At 47.1% G+C, this 27,376-nt stretch overlaps 1 protein-coding gene across 1 annotated transcript in view; it reads left to right on the forward strand.

The window, feature by feature from the left end:
• LDLR (low density lipoprotein receptor) overlaps nt 1,758–27,376 on the forward strand; it is a 34,444-nt gene continuing 8,825 nt past the window's right edge. Inside the window, exons 1-11 of the mRNA XM_005682375.3 lie at nt 1,758–1,976; nt 12,112–12,234; nt 13,784–13,906; nt 16,909–17,295; nt 19,224–19,346; nt 21,249–21,371; nt 22,939–23,058; nt 23,681–23,806; nt 24,660–24,831; nt 24,933–25,160; nt 27,134–27,252. Coding sequence (XP_005682432.1) covers nt 1,910–1,976; nt 12,112–12,234; nt 13,784–13,906; nt 16,909–17,295; nt 19,224–19,346; nt 21,249–21,371; nt 22,939–23,058; nt 23,681–23,806; nt 24,660–24,831; nt 24,933–25,160; nt 27,134–27,252 — 1,711 coding nt within the window. The 5' untranslated portion in view covers nt 1,758–1,909. The remainder of the gene's footprint in view (nt 1,977–12,111; nt 12,235–13,783; nt 13,907–16,908; nt 17,296–19,223; nt 19,347–21,248; nt 21,372–22,938; nt 23,059–23,680; nt 23,807–24,659; nt 24,832–24,932; nt 25,161–27,133; nt 27,253–27,376) is intronic.

Genomic DNA, 27,376 nt, shown 5'->3' on the forward strand with positions numbered 1-27,376 from the left:
AAACAGTCCCAGAATTCTTGCCCAGGCTTGAGCCCTCCAGGAATGTTCTTTTCAGGGTTTTTGTAGCCCTTTTCCAGGCCTGTCCCTATATCTCCATACAACTAGCTCTGAACACATGTTGAGTAAGCTGAGTCCTCTCTGGAAGACAGTCTCTTCCTGGTAACCCTTTCCAGGGCTGTTGAGCAGAACAAGCCACCTACCACCAGATGGATCAGAGAAAGCTGGGCTTGCAACAGAAACTGAATCTGTGAGGTCTTATACATTTTCAGAAGAGAAATCAAACCTAGTGCTCCTGACTTTGTGGGGTGGGGGGGAAGGAGCATATGTTAATATGTTATAAGGAATGGAATGGAGGGTGACACATTCATAAATGTTGCAACTCCCAGAACTTGCCCATCCTTGTCAATTTCTGCAGGTAAGATTACTCATGATTTCATTTTGACCCTGACACTGAACCTGCCAAGTAAAGGCAGTAGGCATTAGTTTCTCCCTGGTTTTTACCTCCTTCCCCCACTCTGCCCTCTCATCCGCTACCTTGAGGCTTATGGGATCTCACTTCTCTGACCAGGTATGGAACCCACTCCCTCTTCAGTGAAAACATGGCATCCTAACCACTTGACCATGAGGGAAGTCCCAGTGTCCCATTTTTTTAATTGGCAAAGCTAAGGGACTTGACCAAATTCTGTATGATTCAGAAGCTGGGGCTCTATACTACCAGACACTGTCTATAAGTTTCTTCTCCTGGGTTAATCACTGTTTTTCTTTCTGAGAGTTCAGTTATCTCCTCTCTGCCTCTTTTCTGCCTTCTCTCCTGGGTTTCTCCCAAAGCCTGCTGAGAGGGTAGTACGCCTGCCAAGCTCAGTTTGTAAAACCTCAGAGAACTCTGCTCATTCCAGAGAGAACCCTCCCAAACTGCCAGACCCTTTGTAGGAGGGCTTTTTGGCAAGGGACCCTGGCAAGTTCATCAATCTCCACCAAAGAGACACCCTGATTCTTAAAAGCTGTTCACCATCAGCTCTTGGTGGTTTCGGCATTCAGGTTCAGCTCTGAAATCTCTAGTTTGTTTTGATTTGGCTTTGGGGAGAGGAAGTGGCCATGGCCACTCTGTTTGTTCAACCCTTTCTCTGAATAAGATAAATCAATATTTATGTCCAGACCCCATGTATGAGGTCAGTTGATTTCAGAGATGTTTTGGCCCATAATTCATCCAAGTGCTGGATCCCACAAAACAAAATCAGTCTTTGCCAGTACTTTTGTGATGATTTTATTTAAATGCATCACTGATAACAGTTTTATGGGGAAATTTGGAAGAACCCTCTAAAACTATATATGATGAAACAGTTAAAATCTATAAACAATTCCTAGGCAAGTAGAGAAAAGTGGTGGGGGTTAAGTTTCCAACATCTCTAGCTTTTGGTTTTGAGTCAGAGGGGAGATGTCATTAGCCAATTAGACGATTTGGAAGGGCAGATCGAATCTTCTTTGGGCACCAAAGGGAACATAACATTCAAAATTCGAGAGAAATTTAAAGGAGATGCGGGATTTCATTTTGAGGGTGGGCATGGGGGCGGCTCAGCTCTTTCTGCGACAAACCCTGTAGCCTGTCCGGGACCAGCTTTGGAAAGAACTGGAATCTGAATCAGGGCTTCATGGGTTAAGGAGCCCATGTCACATCGGCCGTTTGAAACTCCTCCTCTCCAAACTCCTCCTCCCACAGTGAGGTGAAGATATTTGAAAATCACCCCACTGCAAACTCCTCCCTCTCCGGGAAACCTCACATAGAAATGCTGCATATGACTGGGGCCCCGCGTGCAGTCGCGTCCTGGCCGCGCGAAGCCGGGGTTGCCAGAGCGGTCACTGCCAGCGGACAGCGGCCTGGGCCGGGGCGTGACAAGCGGAGGCTGGGATCATGAGGCTCGCGGGCTGGGGACTGCGCTGGGCCATCGCCCTGCTCATCGCTGCGGGGGAGGCTGCAGGTGAGGCTGGCTCCGGAAGCCCGCGCGGGATAGGGGTGAACTCCTGAATTTGGGGAGCCCCTTAGTATTTTGGGGGGCCGGCGGGAGAGAAAATGAAAAATCATTCAATCCATGGAAGACGTGGGAAAATGACACAAAGTCCTTCCCCAATGGCTGGATTGGGAAAAGGGTTCTGGGGATAGGTGTCTGAGGGGTCTGGGAGGGGAACGCGACGCGGCTTTCCCTACAAATATCCCCACAATGGGGGACCACTCCCCTTTTCTTAGAGCCTGGTACACTTTAGGAGGAGGTACTCCCTCCCAGAGTTATTCCAGGGGTGAGACGGACCCGAAAACCGGCTGCTCAGCCTGGAGGCCCTACGAGCGCTCCTCCACATCGTCTCACCCTCAGGGGTTACGGCGGCGGTCCAGTTGGCTTTGTGCTTCCCAAGGGCGCTGCTGCCTCTGGAAGCGGAGCGGGACTCGTCTAACCTGCACCAAGCTTCCGCCCTTAGCCTCCTCCTCCAGCCCCGCCTTCAGCCCTGTGGGCCCTCCCCCGAGCTCCCATTGGGCGCCATTCGAACAGGCGAGCCTCGAGCCACACCCCTTGGCCAATGGGAGGCGGTGGTTGCTGAGGCCCGGGCGGGGCGGGGCGGAGCTGGCGCACGCCACGCGCCTCACCTACATCTCCGTGAGGATGTCGAAGGCTAGTCGTTCAGGGCTCCCGTCACAAATGATGCGACAAGTCCCGGGCCCCTGGAGAAACTCTGCAAGCATAGATGAGGTGCCCGCTGAGCGCTTGAGCCCCGCTCGGCCAAGGCCTGTTTCCTCCTCTATCTGCAATGATGCCTTCGTACCCACTTTGTCCTCGGGAGCTTCTCTGACCCCTCCCGACTGGGACCAGTTCGCAGACGTGACCCCCAGGCCACCTTCAAGGCCTCAGTTCCTTCCCAGTCTGAAACGTTGCCTAGAAACTCTAGTCCTTCCCGGATCGGACGTGAAGGGCACTTAATGGAGACTTTCATCCGTGCCTGGGCAGGGACAGAGAGTTGGGGACCGAATGGAACCCTTTGGGGTTGCCTTGTTTGTTCATAGGCGCTAAAATGAGTTCAGCTGAGCTGCTCTCATGACAATATGACAACCTTTCATTTTAGGGGGTTTGAATTTTAGATTTGGGCAAGAGGCTGCTGCTGCTGCTGCTGCAAGAGGCTAGTTGGTGCAATATCCTGTTATCCAGTGGCTGAGAGAGACATTTGACCTCGCCCTGGATAATGAAGAAATGGTCCTTTTCCAACTTATCAACCAGCTGGGCCTAGAAAAGTATTGGAATTGTCCCATGAACAGGATGCAGGAAGCTTTTTTTTTAATGGGTGGGGGAGGGGTGGCTTTGAGCAGAGAACTTTGAACTCTTGGAATCAGTACCTGTGACACACACATCACAGTTTCCTCTGGGAGGAAAGGAAGGAGGATTTCAGCCACATGGCAGAGGGTTATTGTAATAATTCGGCCATTGGGTTGTGTGAAGCAGAGGGATGGTGGCTTGGAAAAGAGACAGTTGATGAGCCTGTATTTCACACAGAGATCCACTCCTTCTTTAAGAGGATATTAATGCCAGTGAAGTTTCATTAAGCAAGATATGTTGCTTCAGTTTCCTTTTTCACTGGGCAGCTTGAGGATCTGATGTATTTTGGTTCTCAAGGAGGCTCTGAGTCTGGGTGTGTTCACCAAACTCCTGAGAGTGAGTGGGCAGCCATTAAATATCTGCCTGCAGTGTGGGAGACCTGGGTTCAATCCCTGAGTCCGGAAGATCCCTGGAAAAGGACATGGCAACCCACTCCAGTATTCTACTGTATATTCCACTAAGTATCTACTCTGGCATTAACTTCATGATAGACATCTGTAGCAGCCCTGGCTACTCCAGTTTGCCCCGAGGGGCGGGAATTTCTTGTCTGTTTATTTTGGGAATGGTAGTAATTGGAATCTTAACTGCTTGCTTTCCTTTAGCCAAATCAAAGTCAATTAATTGACAGTTGGGTGAGGGGTATCAGATATGCCAGGGACACACCCAAATTCAGAAAGTAGAGTGTTCCTACTAAGTTGTGTCTGCTTTAACAGAGGATAAGATGGTTAGATAGCATCACTGACTCAAGAGACATGAATCTGAGCAAATTCTGGGAGATAGCAGAGAACAGAGGAGCCTGGCATGCTGCAATCCATGAGATCAGGAAGAGTTGGACACAATTTAGTCACTGAACAACAACTGCTTCAACAACAAGCCCCAGGGGGATTCACTGGTCATTGTCAGGCATATTTATCTTTCTGGGCAACACTCACTAAAGATAGGGAGAATGTTTCTGAGACTGCAAACCTTTAAGAGAAATATCTGCCTCATTTTGTCTTTCTAGGGCATTCCTGCTCATATCTGTAGGGTTCCTGCCCTAATAAGACCCAATTCCAGATGCCTTTTTTGCTCAGTGCTTTGATTGCCTTTCACATTCCGCATTCAGTATGTTAACAGCATCCACAATCTGCTCCGCTGTCTAGCAAGTAACCATGTGTTGCTAAGACACCATGCAAGTAGTCAGCAGTGAACAGTGATAGAAACTGGCTACCCCTCAAAGGAGCAGACGACAAAACTACCACGGAGATCACCTCCGGGGAAAATACCTTGGTGGTCCCTCTTGTGGGAAAGAGCACTGGTAAAAGGATTTTTCATTCATTTTCTGGTAAGACTCTTAGCTTCAACCATTTTTTTCTTTTTTTAAGATTTTTTTGGTGTGGAACATCTCTTTTTGAAAGTCTTTATTGAATTTGTCATGATGTTGCTTCTGTTTTATGTTTTGGTTTTTTTGGCTCTGAGGCCTGTGGGATCTTAGCTTCCCAACTAGGGATTGAACCCACATCCCTTGCACTGGAAAGCGAGGTCCCAACAACTGGACCGCCAGGGAAGACCCAGGCCATTTCTTTTTCAAGAAAATGATTCCAAGTATTTATTTTTTAATTAATTTTTTTTTTTTTTTTTGGTCCATGCCTCTCATCTTGTAGGATCTTAGTTCCCAGGCCCTGGCAGTGAAAGCTGCTGCTACTGCTAAGTCACTTCAGTGGTGTCCGACTCTGTGTGACTCCATAGATGGCAGCCCACCAGGCTCCCCAGTCCCTAGGATTCTCCTGGCAAGAACACTGGAGTGGGTTGCCATTTCCTTCTCCAATGTATGAAAGTGAACAGTGAAAGTGAAGTCGCTCAGTCGTGTCTGACCCTCAGTGACCCCATGGACTGCAGCCTACCAGGCTCCTCCATCCATGGGATTTGCCAGGCAAGAGTATTGGAGTGGGGTGCCATTCACTGAGCCCTAACCTCGGGACCACCAGGGAATTCCCTCCATGTATTATTTTGGTTTTCCTGAACAACCACTATCTTCAGTATCCGCGGAAGGAAAACCTTGAAAGCATTTACCACCTCATATGTGTGCTGGCGAAAAAGCAGAAATGTATATTCTCCTTTTCTGTTTCGATAACCTTGTTCCTGATTCCTCGCCCGTGACAGGAGAGGTCTATGGGCTAGAGTTTCGATTGTTTTCTGTTTTTGCAGGGGAGAGGGATGTTGCTTATGTAATTTTAGCCATCCCCAGTATGAGGAGTTATGGGATGTGGTGCTCTGGTTTGCTTTTGCTGAAATTCAACTGAAACTGACATACAAAACCCAAACCTTGCTTGTGGAACTGGGAGGAAATAAGAAAGAGCTGTTTGTTTCTTTGGGCTGTGGTGTTTGAAGTAGGACTAGTTCTGACTCCTTGGTCAGGTCGGGGTTGCCCACTGCCGGGACACCTATCTTGAGGTGCTATTCTGGGTGCTCACCGTCATTTATCCTTGGCCATATGAGCAAGGCCATGAGACATTTCCTAGCTGACTGCTGTTGGTAATGGTGAAATCCATTCACTTTTCATTCAGACGTTACAGCTGATGGCCAGCTGGATGAACAGCTGTTCAGGTAGAAATATGTAGTAGTAGGCTCTTCTTGTTGGTAGGGTCTTCAGCCATCTATGACAAGAAAATATTTGATTAACTGTTGCCTAGGGGAGGGCTTGTTGGTGTCCAGGGAAGGGGGTTGTTGTTCTTTCCCTCTCTTACTTTTGTTATTATTGTAATTTTTATTTTTGGCTGTGCTGGATCTTTGTTGCGAGGTGGGGGCCCTCTAGTTTGTGGGCTTTGTTGTAGAATGTGGGATGTTAGTTCCCCAGTCAGGGATCGGACCCAGCGCCCCTGCATTGGGAGTGCAGAGTGCAGAGGACCACCAGAGATCCTCTTTATCCCTATTTAAAGGGCTTTAAGATGGTTTAATGTTTCTAGCCTTTCCAGTAGGGCTTCCCTGGTGGCTTAGACGGTAAAGAATCTGGCTGCAATGCAGGAGACCTGGGTTTGATTCCTGGGTTGGGAAGATCCCCTGGAGAAGGAAATGGCAACCCCCTCCAGTATTCTTGCCTGGAGAATCCCATGGACACAGGAGCCTGGTGGGGTACAGTTCATGGCGTTGCAAAAGAGTTGGACACGACTGAGCGACTAACACTTTCATTTTTGCACTTTTTGATTTAATATTTTTAGCCTTTCCAGTAGCACATTCTGCGTGTAAGATGGTTCCTTGGGCAAAGTGGATTAGCGATAATTGAAACTGCCATCTCCTGGCTGGGAGAGCAGATGGCCGTTCCTCCTCCAGAATCCTCCTCCTCTGTAGAGAATGTCCCTTGCCTGAACTTCCTTTTTTTTTTAAACTTTTTTTCTGAGAGTCCTGGAATTTTGATTGCTTTTTACCCACCCCATGCGGGAAGCCAGAAGTGAGTCATTTCCTTTTTCAGGCATAATCACAATTCAGCTGTGAGTCAGTGGATGTGGGGTATATTGCAGAGGCACCTCAGAGGGCGATGTCCTGTCTGGATCAGTAGCTGGGCGATGCATTATCAGTCTGTCTTCTGATAGCGGCAGATTCTAGAGCTCAGCTCATTTGAATCTCCTGAGCTCTCCACTGGGGTTACCTCCAGCTTGGTCTCTTTGTAAGTTCAGTTACCAAGTTCTGTTGATGCTTCTAAACACTCCTTGTATGTATTTCTCTCTTTATCACCTATAGCCTCCTCCATCCCTCCACTCATCTCTCTCCTAACCTCACTTGACTGTTCCTCTGGGTAGGAACACCGGACAATGAGCTTTGAAGACCCAGAATTTGCTTCTTTTGAATTAAAGGTGCAATTGACATACTATAAAATCGACAGATAAGAGTTCAGTGAGTTGTGATAGACATCTACTTCCGTGTAGCCACCTCTCATTAGGACCTAGAGGACTTCTCTCCCCCCAGGAAGTTCCCAGCTCTCTTCAGCTTACTCACCTGCCAGACACAGACCAGAGGCACCTCTAATCTGATTTCTGTCATTGCGAAAAGTGAAAGTGTTAGTCACTCAGTTGTGCCGACTCTTTTCAACCCCATGGACCCATCAGGCTCCTCTGTCCACGGGATTCTCCAGGCAAGAATACTGGAGTGGGCTGCCAGTTCCTTCTCCAGGGGATTTTCCCGACCCAGGGATCAAACCTGCGTCTCCTGCATTGCAGGCAGATTCTTTACGTCTCAGCCACCAGGAAAGCCCAGTTTCTATCATCATCAGTTAGTTGTGCCTGAGCTAGAACGGCACATGAATAGTATGTACTTGAGCAAAAGAAACTGGACAGGGAATTCCCTGACTGTCCAGTGGTTAGGACTCCGAGCTTCCACTGTAGGGGGCAAAAGCTTGATTCCTGGTTGAGGAATTAAGATCCCACAAACCACACTGCTCAGTGGGGGAAAAAAAAGCTTTGGACCTTTTTGAACTTGACATTGTTATACACCTGTGTTAATAATTCTTCTGGGTCCCAGGGACTTTGCACTTTAAAATTTGACAGATTCTGCCCTGTTGCCCTCCGAAGAGATGAAACTAGAAGCGTTCCACTTTTCCAAAATCTTTGCCCAGTAATATGATGGACCTGTCTCTGATTGGGGCATACCAGCTCAACAAATCTTGTTTTGACTCAGGCCTTGGGCTCTGATGGTTTCACGCTGAAAGGAAGAAAAAGACATTCCTTACTCTCCAGAAGTTTAAATCTAGGCTGGGGGACTTGGTAAACAAATGCTTTCGATCTTGTATGTTAGGAGTGAGAAATGGGTGTTTTAGGAGCTCTTGTATGCGTGCGTGCTAAGTCACTTCCAGTTGTGTCCAACTCTTTGCGACCCCGTGGACTGTAGCCTGCCAGGCTCCTCTGTCCATGGGATTCTCCAGGCAAGAATCCTGGAGTTGGTCGCCATGCCCTCCTCCAGGAGATCTTTCTGGCCCTGGGATTGAACTGTGACTCTTACCATCTCCTGCATTGGCAGGTGGGTTCTTTACCACCAGCACCACTGGGAAGCCCACGGGCTGCTAAACACAGTTTCGGGGAAGGTTAGCTTCGAATCTGAACTGTTAGGCAAGTAAAGAGGAGGGAGTTAGGTGGGGACGTTGTACCAGAAGGGACTACAGAGCTTTGGGATCTGAGGTTGTGAAATCTTTTTTTACCAGATCCAGCATGTTCTCCTTAATATAATTATTTGTCATATACCTATGCTATCATCTGGTGTACATTAAAAACCATAATTATACAGAAAAGCAGATATGTTAAAAAGGTGAGATAAAATCAAACAACATTTTAAAATATCTTGTTATTTGTGATGGCTTCCTACTATAGTTAAAAATCTCAAATCATGATGTAGTGGGGGCAAGGTTTCTTTTTTCCTTTATATCTCTATATATGAAGTAACATATATATATAGTAAAATATATTTGATTTTCAATGTTATGTTAGTTTCAGTGATTCAGATTCTTTTTCAGTTTCTTTTCCCTTACACATTATTACAAGACAATTGAGTATATAGTTCCCTGTGCTACATACTAGGTCCTTGTTGGTTATCTATTTTATATATAGTAACATGTATGTGTCCATCTCAGTCTCCTAATTTATCTGTCCCTCACTTCTCTCCTCTTTGATAACCATAATCTGTTCTCTATGTCTGTGGGTCTAATTTCTGTTTTAAATCAGTCCATTTGTATCTCTTTTTTTAAAGACTCCACATATAAGTGCTACTGTATAATATTCATCTTTCTCTACCTGGCTTACTTCACTTAGTATGATCATCTCCAGGTTTATCCGTGTTGCTGCAAATTGCAGTATTTCATTCTTTTTTATTGCCAAGCGTTAAGGGCAAGGCTGATGATTAGCAGTTGGACACAGGGAGCCATACTTCAAAGAGTGCCTTTGATCATTCTTATTTTTATGGCTTGACTTTCCACCATAGCTAATTAAGTCTGTTTTTATCTTGTATGTTGAGGGTAAGAGGGGCAAAATGCTCACTAGGAGGAATCAGCTTGTCAGCGCCACCCTCTAAGGTCGTGAAGTTTGCACATTTACTTTCACTCACAGCTCATTAACTTAACCTTGGTCCCATGGCCACACCTGGCTGCAAAGGAAGCTGGAAATTATAGATCCTCCCTTGGGTAATGTGCTCAGTTAAAACTTGAAGGTCTCAAACTTCCCTGGTGCTCCAGTGTTTAAGAATCCACCTTGCAATGCAAGGGACATCGGTTGGAGCCCTGGTCTATGATGATCCCACATGGCACGGAGCCACTAATCCTGTGCACCGCATCTACTGAACCTGCACGCCAGAGCCTGTACACTGCTGCTAGAGAGCAGCCCCTGCTCACTGCCACTAGAGAAAGCCCTCACATAGCAACGAAAACTCAGCACAGCCAACACGCAAATAAATAAATCTTTAAAAAACTTATGAGTGTTTAAAGAGAATGTGCATGCGTGCATGTGTGTGTGCTCAGCCGTGTCCAACTCTTTGCGACCCCAAGGACTGCGGCCCACCCAGCTCCTCTGTCCATGGGATTCTCCAGGCAAGAATACTGGAGTCGGTTGCCATTTCCTCCTCAAGGGGATCTTCTCGACCCAGGAATCAAACCCAAGTCTCCTGTGTCTCGTGCATTGCAGGCATATATTCTTTACCATCTGAGCCACCCGGAAAGTCCACTTAAAGAGACTATCAAGGGAAAAAAAATCTGAGTACATAAAAAGACACAAAGCATGTAAGATCTTGAATCTTCTCCCATATGCAGAATGAAGGAAAAAGAGACTTCTTGCATGAGAAGAATCATTCAAGGATCAAGGATCTTTTTGTCTGGAAGCTTCTCCCAGGAATGGACTAATTCTGGAGACATAGTTTATGCCTTGTGCATGAAGAGTTTATTAATTGCCTTTGTGCAAAATGAGCAAAAGAATACATTTTGTGCAAACTATTAAACTATTTTTGGGGGGGTTTCAGTCAACATTCAAAATAAAGTGATAAAAGAAAAAACGTTCTTCTTATGAAAGTAGTGAAAAATATAATAAACGTAGCCATCAGTCCAAACTTATATTTTACATATCATTTGCCTTCAGAATATCTGACTCATGAGGAAATTTCTGCTAGCTTCTTCTTTCTTGGTCTTATTTCCTTATCCTGAGATAAACTGGATCATAATTTTTATTAACTGTGTTACTTTAGATTACGAAGGGGATCAAAGTCTATATTTAAAGATTAAAGGAGTAATACCAATTTTATTACCAGCCAATAAAAGTTTATTGGAAGCCTGGTGTGCTGCAGTCCATAGGGTCCCTAAGAGTCTGACACAACTGAGTGACTGAAATGACTGACCCACTCCAGTATTCTGGCCTGGAGAATTCCATGGACTGTATAGTCCATGGGGTCACAAAGAGTGGGAATGAGCAACTTTCACAATAAAAGTTTGCTTTGATCATAGCTCACACATAACAGTGACCCTGAATCACAGCATGGTACCTGAAATTAAATGCAGTCAGTATTATTTTGCTCTGTGTGCTTGGTATCTCAGTCGTGTCTGACTCTTTGCAACCCCATGGACTGTAGCCCGCCAACCTCCTCGTCCATGGGGATTCTCCAGGCAAGAATACTGGAGTGGGTTGCCTTGCCCTCCTCCTGGGAATCCTCCCCACCCAGGGATCATACCCAGGTAGATTCTTTACCATCTGAGCCACAAGGTGTAAAAGTCATATATTTTAGGGGCTTCCCTGGTGGCTCAGGAGTAGAGAACCTGCCTGCCAAGGCAGGAGACACGGTTTCAATTCCTGGTCCGGGAAGATCTCACCTGCCTCGGAGCAACTAAGCCTGTGCACCATGGCTACTGAAGCCTGTGGGCCTAGAACCTGTGCTCCGCCGCAAGAGACGCTACCACAGTGAGAAGCCAGGGCACCACAGCTGGAGCGCAGCCCCCACTCCGGGAGGCAGTGAAGGACAAGGAAGCCTGGTATGCTGCTGTCCATGGGGTCGAAAAGAGCTGGACACAGCTCCGCGACTGAACAGCAACAACCCATTTCTTTAGATCTGAAATTTAGTTATATGATCACCTCCTCCGCTGGATCTCTGCTCTCTGACCTCTACATTAATAATCTCTCATAACTTATGTACCCTTTTTCGGGGGGCTGTGCTGGGTCTCAGCTGCATCACGTGGGCTTCTTGGGGTGCGCGAGCTTAGTTGCTCTGTGGCAGGTGGGATCTTAGTTCCCCAACTAGGGGAACTAAGTGTCTCCTGTACTGTAAGGTGGGTTCTCAACCACGGAACCACGAGAGAAGTCCCAATTTTTATTTTTAGTTCCTTTCTACCTACTGGAGAAAGCTTTTCAAGTTTTCCTCAAGCTTAATGCTTTTGCAGTCTCAATTTCCTTGGTCCTGTCTCCAATACAGGTTTGTGACATGCTAAATCAAATCAGGTCCTTTGCTTTGCTATTGTGCACCCAGGTTCTAATATTTTGTCCCCATCTCCCAATGGATCCACACTTTGGACTCACCAACCATGATGTCAGAATCTCACACTGGGGATAAATCTCTTTTTAGGAAGTGTTCTTCGCATCCTCCACTATACTTTTGGTTCACTCAGTTTAATTGTTGTGTGTGTTTGATTTCCTGGAGACCTGACTGCTGCAATAGGATTGTATTTCTGGTTCATTCTTCACTTGGCAGGAAAGAGACACAAAGAATTCGGGCATTTTGTGATCCGAGCCCTGATTCTTCCTTCTCCTTTCCTTCTCTTTAGTGGAAGACAACTGTGCGAGAAATGAGTTTCAGTGCCGAGATGGGAAATGCATCTCCTATAAGTGGGTTTGTGATGGGACCGCCGAGTGCCAAGACGGCTCTGATGAATCCCAGGAGACGTGTAGTGAGTATCTCCCCAACTTTGGACATGACATGTGTCCTAACCTTTTCTTTTTAACCCCTTTTTTTTTTAAATCTAAGTATAGTTGTGTTACACTTAAACATTTTCAATTTTAATTTTCAGTGTGTTAATTTCTATTGGATGGCAAAGTGATTTGATGATAGCGGGTGACAGATGTGGTAGAAATTGACAAGCATACTAATGTATTCTTCTATGAATTAGGAGATGGGCAGAGAAGATATTGGGCTTTCCAGGTGGGTCAGAGGTAAAGAATCCACTTGCAATGCAGGAGATGTAAAAGACTCGGATTTGATCCCTGGTTCGGGAAGATCCCCTGGAGGAGGGTATGACACCCCACTCCAGCTTGGCAAGCTATAGACCATGGGGTCGCAAAGAACTGGAGAGGACTGAAACACTTAGCATGCACACAGAGACGATATTATTGGAACTTTCCTTTAAAGGCTCTTTTTTTTTCCATTGAGGTTCATGTTACACAGATGAGCCCTTTTTTAAGATTGTTTTTTTGGTGGACCATTTTTAAATGGCCCATTTTTAAATATCTTTATTGAATTTGTTATAATATTGCCTCTTAATGATTTAGGTTTTTGGCTTCAAGGGGGTCTTAGCTTCCCAACCAGGATCGAACCTTCACCCTGTGTTAGAAGGCAAAGTCTTAACCATTGGACTGCCAGGGAAGTCCCACAAATTAGCCTTTTTGTGTGTTTGTTTTTTGTTTTCTTGGCCACTCCAGATGGCTTTTAGGATCTTAGTTTCCCAACCAGGGATCAAACCCTTAACAGCTGCAGTGGAAGCTTTAGAGTCTTAACCGCTGAATTAGGCCATTGGGGGTAGGAATAAAATAGGAATTTGGGATTAACAGATGCATACTACTATATATAAAATAGATAATCGACAAGGACCTACTGTATAGCACAAGAAACTATATTCAATATCTTGTAATAACCTATAATGGAAAAGAATCTGAAAAAAACACATACATATATACATACACACACGTATAACTGAGTCACTTTGCTGTACACCTGAAATTAACACAACACTGTAAATCAACTGTGCGATTTTTTTAAAAAGCCACCCCAAAATTTTAAATTAAAAAAAAGTGACCAGTTTAGTAGCATTAGTATATTGCAACCACCACTTCTATCTCATTCCAAAACCTTTGCAACACCTAGCATCTAACTTAAAAAAAAAAAAATTATTTTTCTGTGCTGGGTCTTAAGTGCAGCATGCAAGACCTTCAATCTTCCTCGTGGCATGCGGGATCTTTAGCTGTGGTATATGGTATCTAGTTCCCTGACCAGGGATTGAACCCAGGCCCCCTGCATTGGGAGCACGGAGTCTTAGCCACCAGACCCCCAGGGAAGTCCTCAGCAACTCATTTTTAATAAGTTCCTTGAAATTTCCTTCATTTTGGTCCAGAAAAGTGAGCCTGAATCTCCTATCAGAAAACTCTGGGTTCTTCCCTTGCAGAGCTGGGAGTGGCAAGGCCGTCTTGCCTCTGAGTTAAGGTTCAGTTCTGTTCCTCCTATAGAGTCTGTCACCTGCAAGATGGGGGACTTCAGCTGTGGGGGCCGTGTCAACCGCTGCATTTCGGAGTCCTGGAGATGTGATGGCCAGAAGGACTGCGAGAATGGCTCGGACGAGGAAGGCTGTCGTAAGTGGGGTCCCTTGTCTGGTGGCCCGTGGATCCTAGCCATGTCCAAGTGACCTGACTGGGTTCCCGGCTGAGGTCAGAGTTTGTTCCAAACCATAGAGAGTTTCAGACGGGAAGGCACTCTGCAGCAGGTTCTTTCTTGCCTCTTTGATTTTATTCATTATTTATAATTTATTTTCTAAGTGTGTAGATTTTTTAAAAACAAAGTAAAGCTCTTAAAAAAAAAAAAAAACACCCTGGGGGAAATTTAAATAATTGCTGCTGCTGCTAAGTCACTTCAGTCGTGTCCGACTCTGTGCGACCCCATAGATGGCAGCCCACCAGGCTCCCCCGTCCCTGGGATTCTCCAGGCAAGAACACTGGAGTGGGTTGCCATTTCTTCTCCAGTGCATGAAAGTGAACAGTGAAAGTGAAGTCGCTCAGTCGTGTCCGACCCTCAGTAACCCCATGGACTGCAGCCCACCAGGCTCCTCTTTCCATGGGATTTGCCAGGCAAGAGTACTGGAGTGGGGTGCCATTGCCTTCTCTGTTAAATAATTGAGATCACATCAAATCTTCAAGCTGACAAAATATGAAACCCCCCGAGAGAGTATTTAAAAAAAAAAACAACATAAAAAGTGAGTGTTTGCTTAGTGATGCATATCTAACCTTGGTTCTCACTGGGGAGCATTTTAAAATAAAAGGGATCGGGCCCCTTTTCCAAGTGTTTTATTTTTTCTTCCAGCTTTACTGAGATATAATTGACATGTAACATGGTGTGAGTTTAGTGTCCAGTGTGATGATTTTATATATATTGTGAAATGATTACCACAGTAGGGTTATTTAACACCTTCATCATTTCACATAATTACTGTTTCTTTTGACTCTTTAATAATACCAGCATAAGCAACAAGGTCCTATTGTATAGGGCAGGGAAACTGTAGTTAATATTCTGTGATAAACTATGATGGAAAGGAATATGAAAAGAATACATTTATGTATAACTGAGTCTCCTTGCTGCAGAGCAGAAATTAACACACCATTGGAAATCAACTATACTTCAATCCAACGTAAAAAGAAGAATTATTAAATTCCATGCACAATGGGGGAAAAAAAGATTGACATGTATGTACAATAAAACTGAAGAAGTTAAAAAAAAATTAGAGTACCATCAAACCCAGGAGGTGGGAGGATGAGTGAAGTAGAGGAGGGAGATTAATAGGAACCAACTTCCTCCTGTAAAATAGATAAGTCACAGTGATGTTATGCACAGCATGGTAAATGCAGTCAATAAGATGGTGATAACCTTGTAGGGTGACACACAGTAGGTAGACTTGGATTGGTGATCATTTTGTGCTATCTAAAGTCACTGAGTCACTGTGTTGCACACCTGGAAACTAACACAGCTTTGTAAGTCAATTATTCACCTAGTGCTCAGTCGTGTCCGACTCTTTGTGACCCCGGGGACTGGAGCCCACCAGGTTCCTCTGTCCATGGGATTTTTCAGGCAAGAATACTGGAATGGGTTGCCATTTCCTTCAACTTAAAAAAGTCCAGTATGGGCTTCCCTGATAACTCGGTTGGTAAAGAATCTGCCTGCAATTCAGGAGACCTAGGTTCCATCCTTGGGTTGGGAAGATCCCCTGGAGAAGGGAAAGGCTACCCACTCCAGTATTCTAGCCTGGAGAATTCCGTGGACTGCATAGTCCATGGGGTTGCAAAGAGTGGGACACGACTGAGCGACTTTCACTTTCAAAAAGTCCAATTCATTGTAAATAAAAACAAGCAAATAATAATAATAATGGCAACAGTTTTTATTTTTATTTCTGGCTACTCTGAGTGGCTTTTGGGATCTTAGTTCCTCCACCAGGAATGGAACCTGGGCCCTTGGCAGTGAGAGCCTGGAGCCCCAACCACTAGGCTGTCAGGGAAGTCCCCAGCCATTTTTTTGTTTTGTTCTGTTTTTTAAAGCCGAAATTACCTCCTTTTCATTTTATAAGTAATACGGTGTGACATTTAAAGTGCTGTCTCTATGCTTCCTCTGAACCTGAATGCATTAGTTCCAGGGAGATATTTGAGCTGAAGGTCAAGGAGGATGATCACGTTTACTATCTGGTATTTCAAAAACAACTGTTTCTCTAGTCGGATCAAAATATTCTACTTTATCTTCCTTCAACACCCAGTTTCCAAATGTTCAGAGCTGCTCAAGGACCACTAATAAAATGAAGGAGGCTTTGAATAGTAAAGTGAAGTGAAAGTCGCTCTTTGTGACCCCATGGTCTATGCAGTCCATGGAATTCTCTAGGCCAGAACACTGGAGTGGGTAACCTTTCCCTTCTCTAGGGAATCTTCCCAACCCAGGGAACAAACCCAGGTCTCTCGCATTGCAGGCAGATTCTTTACCAGCTAAGCCACAAGGGAAGCCCTTCAATAGTGAAGGAACACTTAATTGTAAGTTGCCTGCGAGCGTGCTCAAGTCCCTCAGTTGTGTCCGATTCTTTGTGACCCCACGCACTGTAGCCCGCCAGGCTCCTGTGTCCATGGGATTCTCCGGGCAAGAATACTGGAGTGGGTTGCCATTTCCTACTCCACTCAGCCACTTTTTCTTAAACTAAAGTATGTTTAATTTACAGTGTTGGGTTAGTTTTAGGTGTAGAGCAAAGTGATTCAGTTACACACACTCACACATACATTCTTTTTCCTATTGTTTTCCACTATATTTATTATAAGATACTGACTATAGTTCCCTGCGCAAACTCTTAAATATAGGTTCCCGTGTACCTTTACACCCCAGTCCTCACAGTAACACTTTGAGATAGGAACAGATGAGAAAACTGAGGCCCCAAAGGGGGCTCAGGAACTGGGTGGTTGTCGGCCAGGTCCTCTGACCACTGCCCGGAGTCCACTCACTGCGCTCTGGCCTCTCCTCAGCTCAGTGTCCGCATCTGTGCAATGGGTTGGTGTCGGGATTGGGGAATGGTTTCCCCGGAGACCAAGCTGTCCTTTCCTTTCGGTCCCCGCAGCCCCCAAGACGTGCTCCCAGGATGAGTTCCGTTGCAATGACGGCAAGTGCATTGCCCCGAAGTTCGTCTGTGACTTGGACCTGGACTGCTTAGATGGCTCGGATGAGGCGTCCTGCCCCATGCCCACCTGCGGCCCTGCCAACTTCCAATGCAACAGCTCCATGTGCATCCCCCAGCTCTGGGCCTGCGACGACGACCCCGACTGCGACGATGGCTCAGACGAGTGGCCAAAGCACTGCGGGAGCCTTCACCCATCAGGCCCCCCGCAGGACGACAACCCCTGCTCGGCCCTCGAGTTCCACTGCGGCAGTGGCGAGTGCATCCACTCCAGCTGGCGTTGCGACCGTGACCCTGACTGCAAGGACAAGTCTGACGAGGAGAATTGCGGTAGGGGCGCCTCGGAAATCCCCTCACCCAGGCTGGGGGCTCCCCAGGCAGGGGACAGAGGAGGGGCAGTGCCTTTCGGTGGTTAAATGATTCCGCATCACACAATAAGAAAGTCAGTCCTGGACTTCCTTGGTGGTCCAGTGGTTAAGACTCTGCTCTTCCAGTGCAGGGGTGAGGGCTGGATCCCTGGTCACGGAACTAAGATCCCATGTACCTTAGCTCCGCCAAAAAAAGAAAAAGGAACATTGCTTCCATTATCTCCAACTATAATAAATCCTTGATGGGATGATTCAGATACAAGAAAAGAAAGAGCTAATATCCGGCATAAAGAATATGATATCCAAAGATATCTTCAGATTATATTCAAGGCAACATGGTGTCAATAAAACATGATAAGCACCTAAAAAAAAAAAACAAACCAAAAGTCGGTGCCATTTCGTGTTCCTTTCGGTCATTCTGATCACATAGAGGACGCTGTCTTGCAAAGGAGTTCCCTTTTGAACGCCTGTCTATTTATTTATTTTTAAAATGTATTATTTGAGTTCATTTACTTACTTGGTTGTGTTGGGTCTTCACTGTTGCATGAGGGCCTTCTCTAGTTGCGGTCTGTGGGCTTCTCTTGCTGCAGAGCGCAGGCTCTAGGCGCACAGGTTCAGTGCTTGCAGCTCACCAGTTTAGTTGCTGTGTGCTGCAGAAGACCTCCCCAGACCAGGGATGAAACCCGTGTCGCCTGTATTGGGTGGCGGATTCTTATCTACTATACCACCAGGGAAGCCCCTCGAACCCTTGTTTAATTTATCTCTTGCCAAGAGGAGCAAACTGCAGCACACTGTACTCTTTCGGTCCAGAAAGGATCCAGGCCTGACTGGTGATGTCCAAGCTGTGTGACCCTTGGCCGGGGACGTAGCCTTACTGTGCTTTGATCTCCTCCCCTGTAGATGGAGCAACGGTGTTGGCCTCGGTGGACCTGGGTTACGACATAAGAGCACACACACACAAACGAGTTCCAAATATTTGCATACTTATTTATCATCTTTTTTTTCCCCACTGACCTCTTCAAATTGAATTTTCACATTGTCAGCATTTTTATAGTGAAATATAACCCATGGGAAAGTGCAGAAAGCATAAGCTTAGAGCTTAATGAATTAGGGTTAAGTGACAACCTGTTTGAGGTCAAGGTCTAGTCTGTGGTTAGAGTGATCCTATTCTAGTCACCACGTGCATCTGTCAAGATTGCATCATAACATCATTCTTTTCACTTAGTGTCAGCTCAGAAACATTTTTCATGTTCACAGTCTGAGTCATTGGAAGGGCTATACGATACTCAGTCGTAATGACTTTTTTGGGAGTGGGGTTGGGCAATGGGCTTCACTGGTGGCTCAGTGGTAAAGAATCCACCTGCTAATACAGGAAATTTAGGATCGATCCCTAGGTCAGGAAGATATTAATTCCCTGGAGTAGGAAATGTCAACCCACTCCAGTGTTCCTGCCTGGGAAACCCCATGTACAGGGGAGCCTGGTGGGTTACAGCACATGGGGTCACAAAGAGTCAGACACAACTTAGAGACTTAACAACAACAACATCATAACTTACCTGGCCAGGCTTCTATCTAGATTGGGACCACATCATTGCTTTTCTGCCAAGAATGGCCTGCTAGCTCTGCCAGCTTTTTTATTTATTTACCTCTGCCAGGTCTTAGCTGTGGCATGAGGGATTTAGCTTCCTGACCGGGGATCGAACCTGGGCCCCCTGCACTGGGAGCACAGAGTCTTAGCCACTGAACCACCAGGGAATTCCCTGATCTGCCAACTTTTTAATGAATTTCCTGTATGCAAGGACAGACCGGAGAGAAATCTATGCAAATGTAATGGTTGTGTTAGGGTGCTTTCCCTTTCTTATTCTCCACACTTGGCTCTTTCTTTCCCAGCTGTGGCCACGTGCCGGCCTGATGAATTCCAGTGCTCGGATGGGACCTGCATCCATGGCAGCCGGCAGTGCGACAGGGAGCCTGACTGTAAGGATCTGAGTGACGAGCTGGGCTGCGTCAATGGTGAGCCCCACCCCTCCAGGGTCCCAGGCTGTGGGGAGATGTGGGGGGAGGAGCACAGTGCCTCCCAGACAAGGGAGGAGCCTCCTGTGTGTCCTCGAGCAAGTTACTTGAGCTCTCTGAGCCTCACTTTCTCTAATCTGCAAAATGAAACACACCCACTTCAGGACTGTGAGATTTAATGAGGCTGGAGAGTAAATAGCTCATGAACCTAACTAAGCTCAGAGTTACGTGTACAGTACAATTCCACTTTGCTGAGTTTATAGTATAGCAGTTCTGCTCCTGGGAAACTTGTATCTGTGCACTGGGAGATAGGCTCTAGAAGGAGCAGAGTAGCACTCTCCTAACAGCAAAATAGTGGGAGCAACCAGAATGTTCATCAGCAGTAGGATTAGTTTATATATGTCATGTTGCACGACATGTGGGATCTTAGTTCCCTGACCAGGGACACACCTTGGGACACACCAGGACACACCTTGCATTGGAAGCTCAGAGCCTTAACCACTGAACCACCAAGGAAGTCCCAGCAGTAGAATTAATGTAAAAAGAAAAAATTTTTTTAATTGTGGTGAAATACATCTAGAGGCTTCCCTGGTGGCTCAGAGTAAAGAATCTGCCTGTAATGCAGGAGATGTGGCTTTGATCCCTGGATCGGGAAGATCCCTTGGAAAAGAGAATGGCAACCCACTCCAGTATTCTTACCTGGAGAATTAGGTGGGCTACAGTCCATGGGGTCTGGAAGAGTCGGACAGGACTGAGTGGCTAACACAACAAAAAAACACATGTAACAAAATTTACTGTCTTAACCATTCTTAAGAGCATAGTCCAGTGGTGCTAAGTCACCATCCTCACCATCCATTGCCAGAACTCTTTCATCTTCCCAAATGGAAACTCTGTCCCCATTATACACTCACTGCTATTCTCCTCCCTTGAGCCCCTGGTACCCACCATTCTATTGTCTCTACGAATTCCACTCCTCCAGTATTTGACCTTACGTAACTGGAATCACAAATTTGTCTTTGTGTGACGGGTTTATTTCACTAAGCATCGTTTCCTCAGTGTGCATCCATGTTACAGAAGGTGTCAGAAATTCCTTCCTTTTTAAGGTGAAATAATGCTCTATTGTATGGATGGACCACATTTCATTTATCCAGTCACCCGTGGATGAACACTTGGGTTGCTTCCACGCCTTGGTTGTTGTGAATAGTGCTGCTGTGAACAGGGCTGCATGGAAATAATTTAAAACGGCAGCGTCATCACAGAGTGGAATATCATACAGCTGAGAAAAATGAGGCTCCAGCCCCTGTCTGCAGCCCAGGCGAACTTCATAACCTTGGGGTTGCAAGCAAGAAGGAAATTGCAGGAATTTAGCTGGATACAGTTATTAAGACTCAAAAGCAAGCAAAATTCAACAGTAGATTGTTTATTCATATATGTTTGACAGAACTATTAATGAAAAAATAAAGAAGTGGTAACCAAAATTCAAGATTATCATTACCTCTGGGGGTAGTAGAATGCGATGGCTTAGACCACTATAATAGTTTAGGTTGGGGCTGGAGAGTAGGAATTTTCAGCTCTGCAGGCCATGGTCTCAATTACATCTGCTTGACTCTGCTGTTATAGCATGAAGTCTGCCACTGACAGTATATAAACCAATGGGCAGCGCTGGGTGCCAACAAACCTTTTGTTTAAACAAACAGGCATCAGGCCAGTTTACCAGCCCCTGCTATTGGTGATATTCTAATTCTTAAGCTGAGTGGAGGCTTCGTGTATGATCAGTAACTATTCTGTTTTACCACCAAATACGTTTGTATCTATTCTTGCATAAATGATCATATTAATAAAAAGCACTAAGCCACCTCCTGTCAGCTGGAAGCACCTGACCCTCCTCTGTGGTTCTCATAGTGACTCTTTGCGAGGGGCCCAACAAGTTCAAGTGCCACAGCGGCGAGTGCATCTCCCTGGACAAAGTGTGCAACTCCATCAGGGACTGCCAGGACTGGTCGGACGAGCCCCTCAAGGACTGCGGTGAGCCCTGGGGTGTGGGCAGCTGGTAGTGTTGAGGGTGGGGTTCACCACATTGAGAGTGTGTGATGTGGTGCTGTGAGAGGCCAGCCCTGCCCAAGCCCACAAGTGCTGTGACTGGGGCTGGACAGATTTTAGGGGGGAGCCTGGGAATAAGTGGATTGGCTTCTAAGCCTCAGTTTTCCCATCTGTAAGATGGGGCAGTAACTTCCCAGACATCCTAGGGCTGCTGGGGATCAGGTGTTGCAAGTATTTTCAGCAGCACTTTGACCCATGATTTGGACTTTCCAGTCCATAGTGTCTGTTGCAGCTCTTCTACTTGGCCTTTGTAGCAGGAGAGCACCCACCCAAGCCCATACACGTGCATTTGAATGCCTAGGGCCATGCTCCAATATTCTATTATGGATACAGACACTCGAATTTCATAGAACGTTTGAAATATTTTGCTTTTGATTCTTATTTTCTTTTCAACTATTTTAAAATGTAAAAACCATTCTTAGCTGTCAAAGAGCAGGTGGGGGGCTGGCTTTGGTCCACGCTTGGTACAGAGGGTGAGAGCATGGATTATGGAGCCCAGCACCCTAGGTTTGCGGTGAGCCGTGTGATCGTAAACAAACTGTTTAACCTGGCCATGCCTCGATTTCCCCAGCTATAATTCTCTTGCCTTTAAGGTCATCGGGAGGATTTTGTGTGTGTTAGTCACTCAGTCCTGTCCGACTCTTTGTGACCCCATGGATGAGCTCCTCTGTGCATGGGATTCTCCAGGCAAGAATTTCCTGTAGGAAGGATTTCCTGTAGGGAGGATTAAGTGAGTTAATACATGTATCTATAGTAAGTGGTATGTGGCTTTTACTTTTTATAATTAAAACATTTTTTAATTATGGTAAAAAAAAAACCCACGAAATTCATGGTTTTAACCATCTTTCAGTGTAGAGTTCAGGATGTTTTAAGTACATTCAGAGTGTTGTGTGACCATCACCATCCATCTCCAGACTATTTCATCTTGCAGAGCTGAGTCTCTGTCTCCACTAACTCTCCCTCCCCCAACCTCTGCACCCACCCTCCTACCTTCTGTCTCTGTAAATATGACCCCGTTAGGGGCCTCACGTGGAATAGTGCAGTATTTGTCCTTCCGTACGTGGCTTATAATTCACTCACTGTAACACCCTCACAGGGCTTCCCTAGCGGCTCAGCAGTAAAATAGCTCACTTACCATTGCAGGAGACTCAGTTTCCACCCCTGGGTTGGGAAGGTTACCTGGAGGAGGAAACAGCAACCTACCCCAGTATTCTTGCCTGGAAATCCCATGGACAGAGGGGCCTGGGGGGCTACAGTCTATGGGGTCACAAGGAGTGGGGCAAGACTTAGCGACTAAACATCAACAGCATCCTCGTGGCTCATTCATGGTGTCACATGCGACAGTGGCTCTAGACCTCTTAGGAGTCATGGTAACGTCACCAGCCACGCAGTCATCGTGTTGGTTATGATGAGGTAGAAATAGTGCAGGATGTTGGGCAAGGGGTGGCTGGAGGCTAGGGTGTGACCGGTGCCCCTCCTGCATCTGGCACAGGGACCAATGAGTGTCTGGACAACAAGAGCGGCTGCTCTCACATCTGCAATGACCTCAAGATCGGCTACGAGTGCCTGTGTCCTGAAGGCTTCCAGCTAGTGGACAAGCACAGATGCGAAGGTGATTCCCAAGCCCCTGGCCCTTTCCTTGGAAGAAGAGGAGGGTCAAAGCCTCAGCCTCAGTTTTCCCGTCTGTTAAGTGGGTGCAGGTGCCCTCCTCACAGGACTGGTGCTTGAGCCAGCTGTCGCCAGCTTGGCCCTTGGGGAGCACTTGCTTTTGCCCTTTGGGGATTAATAATTAAGAAAGAAGTCTCAGCTGATGCAACTTCACCCAGCTGACTGTGCCCTGAACTGAATGGTGAGGTTGGGGTCACTGTTAGAGATGATGTGTGGCCATTTTCAAGATTTCGATGATCAGGGACTTCAGTGGCTCAGACTTCACGCTCCCAAAGCAGGGGGCTTGGGTTCAATCCCTGGTCAAGGAACTAGATCCCACATGCTGCAATTAAGAGTTCATATGCTGCAATTAAAGATTTCACGTGCTGCAACTAAGACCCAGTGCAGCCAAATCAATTAAAAAAAAAAAAATTGGTCAGAACCTCCTGTCCTGGAGGTTTTCCCGAGAGGGGATGGGTTGTCCGCCATTTGCCACAGGGAGGCATGGCTCTTGGTCAGAGCCCATAGCTCCAAGTCTGCGTCCTGCTGGAAAGATGCCCCAGTTCCCTCTGTGTCCCAACTCTCAGATATCGATGAGTGTCAGAACCCTGACACCTGCAGCCAGCTCTGCGTGAACCTCGAGGGCAGCTACAAATGCGAGTGCGAAGAGGGCTTCCGGCTGGAGCCCCTCACCAAGGCCTGCAAGGCCGTGGGTAAGTGCAGGGAGGTGGCAGGAGGGGTAGGCCATGTGGTGGGACTTTCATCATCCAAACTTTTTACCTGGGGGTAGAGCGTTTGCTTCTGAGACATCTGGCAAGTGAACACACAGCCCAGTTAGCAGTCAGGCTAGGTGACTGCCCACGCTCGTCTGGCTTCTCTGAAGATGTAGATCAATGCCACTGGGGATGGTTTGCAGCTTCTGGTCTTGCAGGGGCTTCAGGGGACAAGAGATGGGAAGCCATGAGCCAGACAGCCTATACCTGCCCCAGCAAAAGGAATTTATACCAAAAAAAGCAAGTCCAGGACTTTCCTGGTGATCCAATGGTTGAGACTCTGTGCTTCCAATACAGGGGGCTTTAGTTTGATCCCTGGTCCAGTAACTAGGATCCTGCATGTGGCATGGCCAAAAAAAAAAAGAAGAGAGGGAGAAGGGGAAAAAAAGCAAATCCATTGAAAAGAGACCAAAATATAATACCTCAAAATGAAACAAAATATGTGGCCCTGGTGGTAAAGAACCTGCCTGCCAATGCAAGAGATGCGGGTTTGATCCCTGGGTGGGGAAGTTCCCTTGGAGAAGTAAATGGCAACACACTCCAGTATGCTTGCCTGGAGAATCCTGTGGACAGAGGAGCATGGCAGTCTATAGTCCATGGGGTCAAAAAGAGGACTAAATCAATTTAGCATGCAATGAAACAAATAGACATCATTGAGTTTCTTCTACCTGAAGTTTAGGTTAGAACTGCAACCATGCAGTGATTCTTAGAAGCACCTAAATCAAGAGATCCCAGGTTTCTGGAGGTTGGGTCACTTCCACTCTGCTGAACGTCCCCCTTCCTGGCTCCCCAGGCACCATCGCCTACCTCTTCTTCACCAACCGCCACGAAGTGAGGAAGATGACTCTGGACCGAAGCGAGTACACCAGCCTCATCCCCAACCTCAAGAATGTGGTTGCCCTGGACACAGAGGTGGCCAGTAACAGGATCTACTGGTCTGACCTGTCCCAGAGGAAGATCTACAGGTGAGCCTGCCCGCTCCCTCAGCCGCATGCAGCCCCAGTCCCTGAGTGGATGGAGGGCCCCTGGAGCTGACACTCTCCTCTTCCTTCTCCTCTCCCCTCAGTGCCCAGATCGATGACGCCCCCGGCTTCTCCTCCTACGACACTGTCATCGGCGAGAATCTCCAGGCCCCAGACGGGCTGGCGGTGGACTGGATCCACAGCAACATCTACTGGACCGACTCCATCCTGGGCACCGTCTCCGTGGCTGACACCAAAGGGGTGAAGAGGAAGACACTGTTCCAGGAGGAAGGCTCCAAGCCACGGGCCATTGTGGTTGATCCCGTGCACGGGTGGGTACTCCTAGGGCTGGAGTTCACAAATGGATTAGAGCTCCAGATGGGAGGTTTGGGCTTAGGTAGACCAGATGACCAGACCAGACCAGATTAGCTTTTTGTTTGTTTGTGGGGTTTTTTTTGCAGGGCGTAGGGCACAGGTTTCTCTTTGTCTTTATTTATTTTCGGATGCCCGGCTCTTCATTGTTTTGCACAGGCTTTCTCTAGTTGTGGGGCACAGGCTTCTCACTGTTTCTCTTGTTTTGAAGCACAGGTCGTGTGGGCTTCAGTAGTTGCAGTTCCTGGGCTCTAGAGCTCAGGCTCAGTAGTTTTGGCACATGGGTTTACTTAACTCCAAAGCATGTGGGGTTTCCACATCCCCTGCACTCTCAGTGGGAGGGGGTCTGTCATGGTGAGAATTTTATCATCTGAACTTTGCACAGGGTGGGGTGTGTAGACTGTTAGCTACATCCCCAAGACCTCTCCCAAGTGAACACACAGCCCAGTTAGCATGAAAACAAGAGAGACAATGTCCTTAAGAAATATTGAACACTTGAAACAAAAACACATATACACTTAAGGCCAGCATTAGCCAAACAATTTTTGCAAATGAAGTGAAGTTTGCCACCCTGTGGCACGCCCCCTGCAGGTGGGACCATGGCTGACTCAGCAGCTCCCGTGTCCACAGGGACCCCTGTGAAGGCATGGTCTCGTCCCAAGTACCATGCCCTGCAGAGAACACCTGTTCCAGCACATTACATGTGTGTCTGGGAGGGCCTCTGGGGCTGGGAATTTCACAGCCTCAGGATGGGCAGCCTGTTCTGGCTGCAATCATTGGAGGAGAGGGAGCAATGGGCCTCAGAGAGAAAACATTGGCGAAGCCACACTTGGCTGTGTTAGCACGGTGTCCACGGCTCAGATTGGAACGACCCTGGGATGAAGGTGGGCCCAGCAGGCCTTCATCCAACAAGACTAATGCCTTCATTTGGTGGAGGGTCATCTGGTCTACCCAGATGCCAGGAGAGAGAGACCCTCCCAGACACACACTCGACTTAGACTTGTATCACTTTTATATGCTCTGCTTTTATATTTCTCCCCCTAAACAGCAGGCACCACCACCTGGCTCTTCCATTTGGTCTATGAGTTTCCTTTCCTTTGGCCTGATGGGCCATGATTTATTTAAACTGCTCTCCAGCACATGGAAATTTAAGTTTTCCTCCCCTGCGTCATACAAAGTAGCCATGAATAGCTTTGAATGCCTTTGAACATGAGCCTTGCAATTTATCTGCAGGATAACATACACTTAACCTGGTGGTCCAGTGCTGATACTCTGTGCTCCCAATGCAAGGGGCATGGGTTCAATCCCTAATCGGAGAACTTAGATCCCACGTGCCTCACAGCCTTAAAAAATTAATGAATAAATAAATAAATTCTTACTTTACCAAAACAAATTTATAAAAGCCCTCAGGCTCAGAAAGCAGTGTTCAGAGAGCAGATTCCAGGGCCCCAGTCCCAACACTGGAATGAAAACCTCCTTTTGTTCTCCAAGGTCCCCAAATCTTGCCAGGTCTCACCAGGTTGCAGGCCCTGGAACCGGCAAGGTTGGTGGGGTTTAGTCGCTAAGTCAAGTCTGACTCTACGACCCCCTGGACTGTAGCCTGCCAAGCTCCTGACTGTCCATGGAATTCTCCAGGCAAGAATACTGGAGTGGGTTGCCGTTTCCTTCTCCAGGGGATCTTCCCCACCCATGGATTGAACCCAGGTCTCCTGCACTGCAGGCAGATTCTTTACCAGCTGGGCCGCCAGGGAGCAGCAAGGTTAAGTTAGAGGACCAGAAAGAACCCATCCAGGGCCTCCCCCAGTAGGGACTGCAGGGGCGGGGCGGGGGGAGGTTCCTGGCCTGGCTGATGCCAAGGAGAGAGCAGCTCTTCTGGTGCTCACAGCTTCCCTCCCTGATGTCCCTCTGTCTGTCCTTCCTGCTGCCTCCCCAGCTTCATGTATTGGACTGACTGGGGCACCCCTGCCGAGATCAAGAAGGGGGGCCTCAACGGCGTGGACATTTACTCGCTGGTGACCGAGGACATCCAGTGGCCCAATGGCATCACTCTGGGTACATTGTGGGGACAGTAGTCCTTGGGGTCAGGCAGGGTCTGGAGGAGAGATGACCAAGGGGCTCCGTGAGAGTGTCGACCCGGAAACTCAACTCTCCTCTCCCCACACCACACCTGCATGTG

This window comes from Capra hircus, chromosome 7, assembly GCF_001704415.2.
Source record: "Capra hircus breed San Clemente chromosome 7, ASM170441v1, whole genome shotgun sequence".
Classification (NCBI taxonomy): domain Eukaryota; kingdom Metazoa; phylum Chordata; class Mammalia; order Artiodactyla; family Bovidae; genus Capra; species Capra hircus.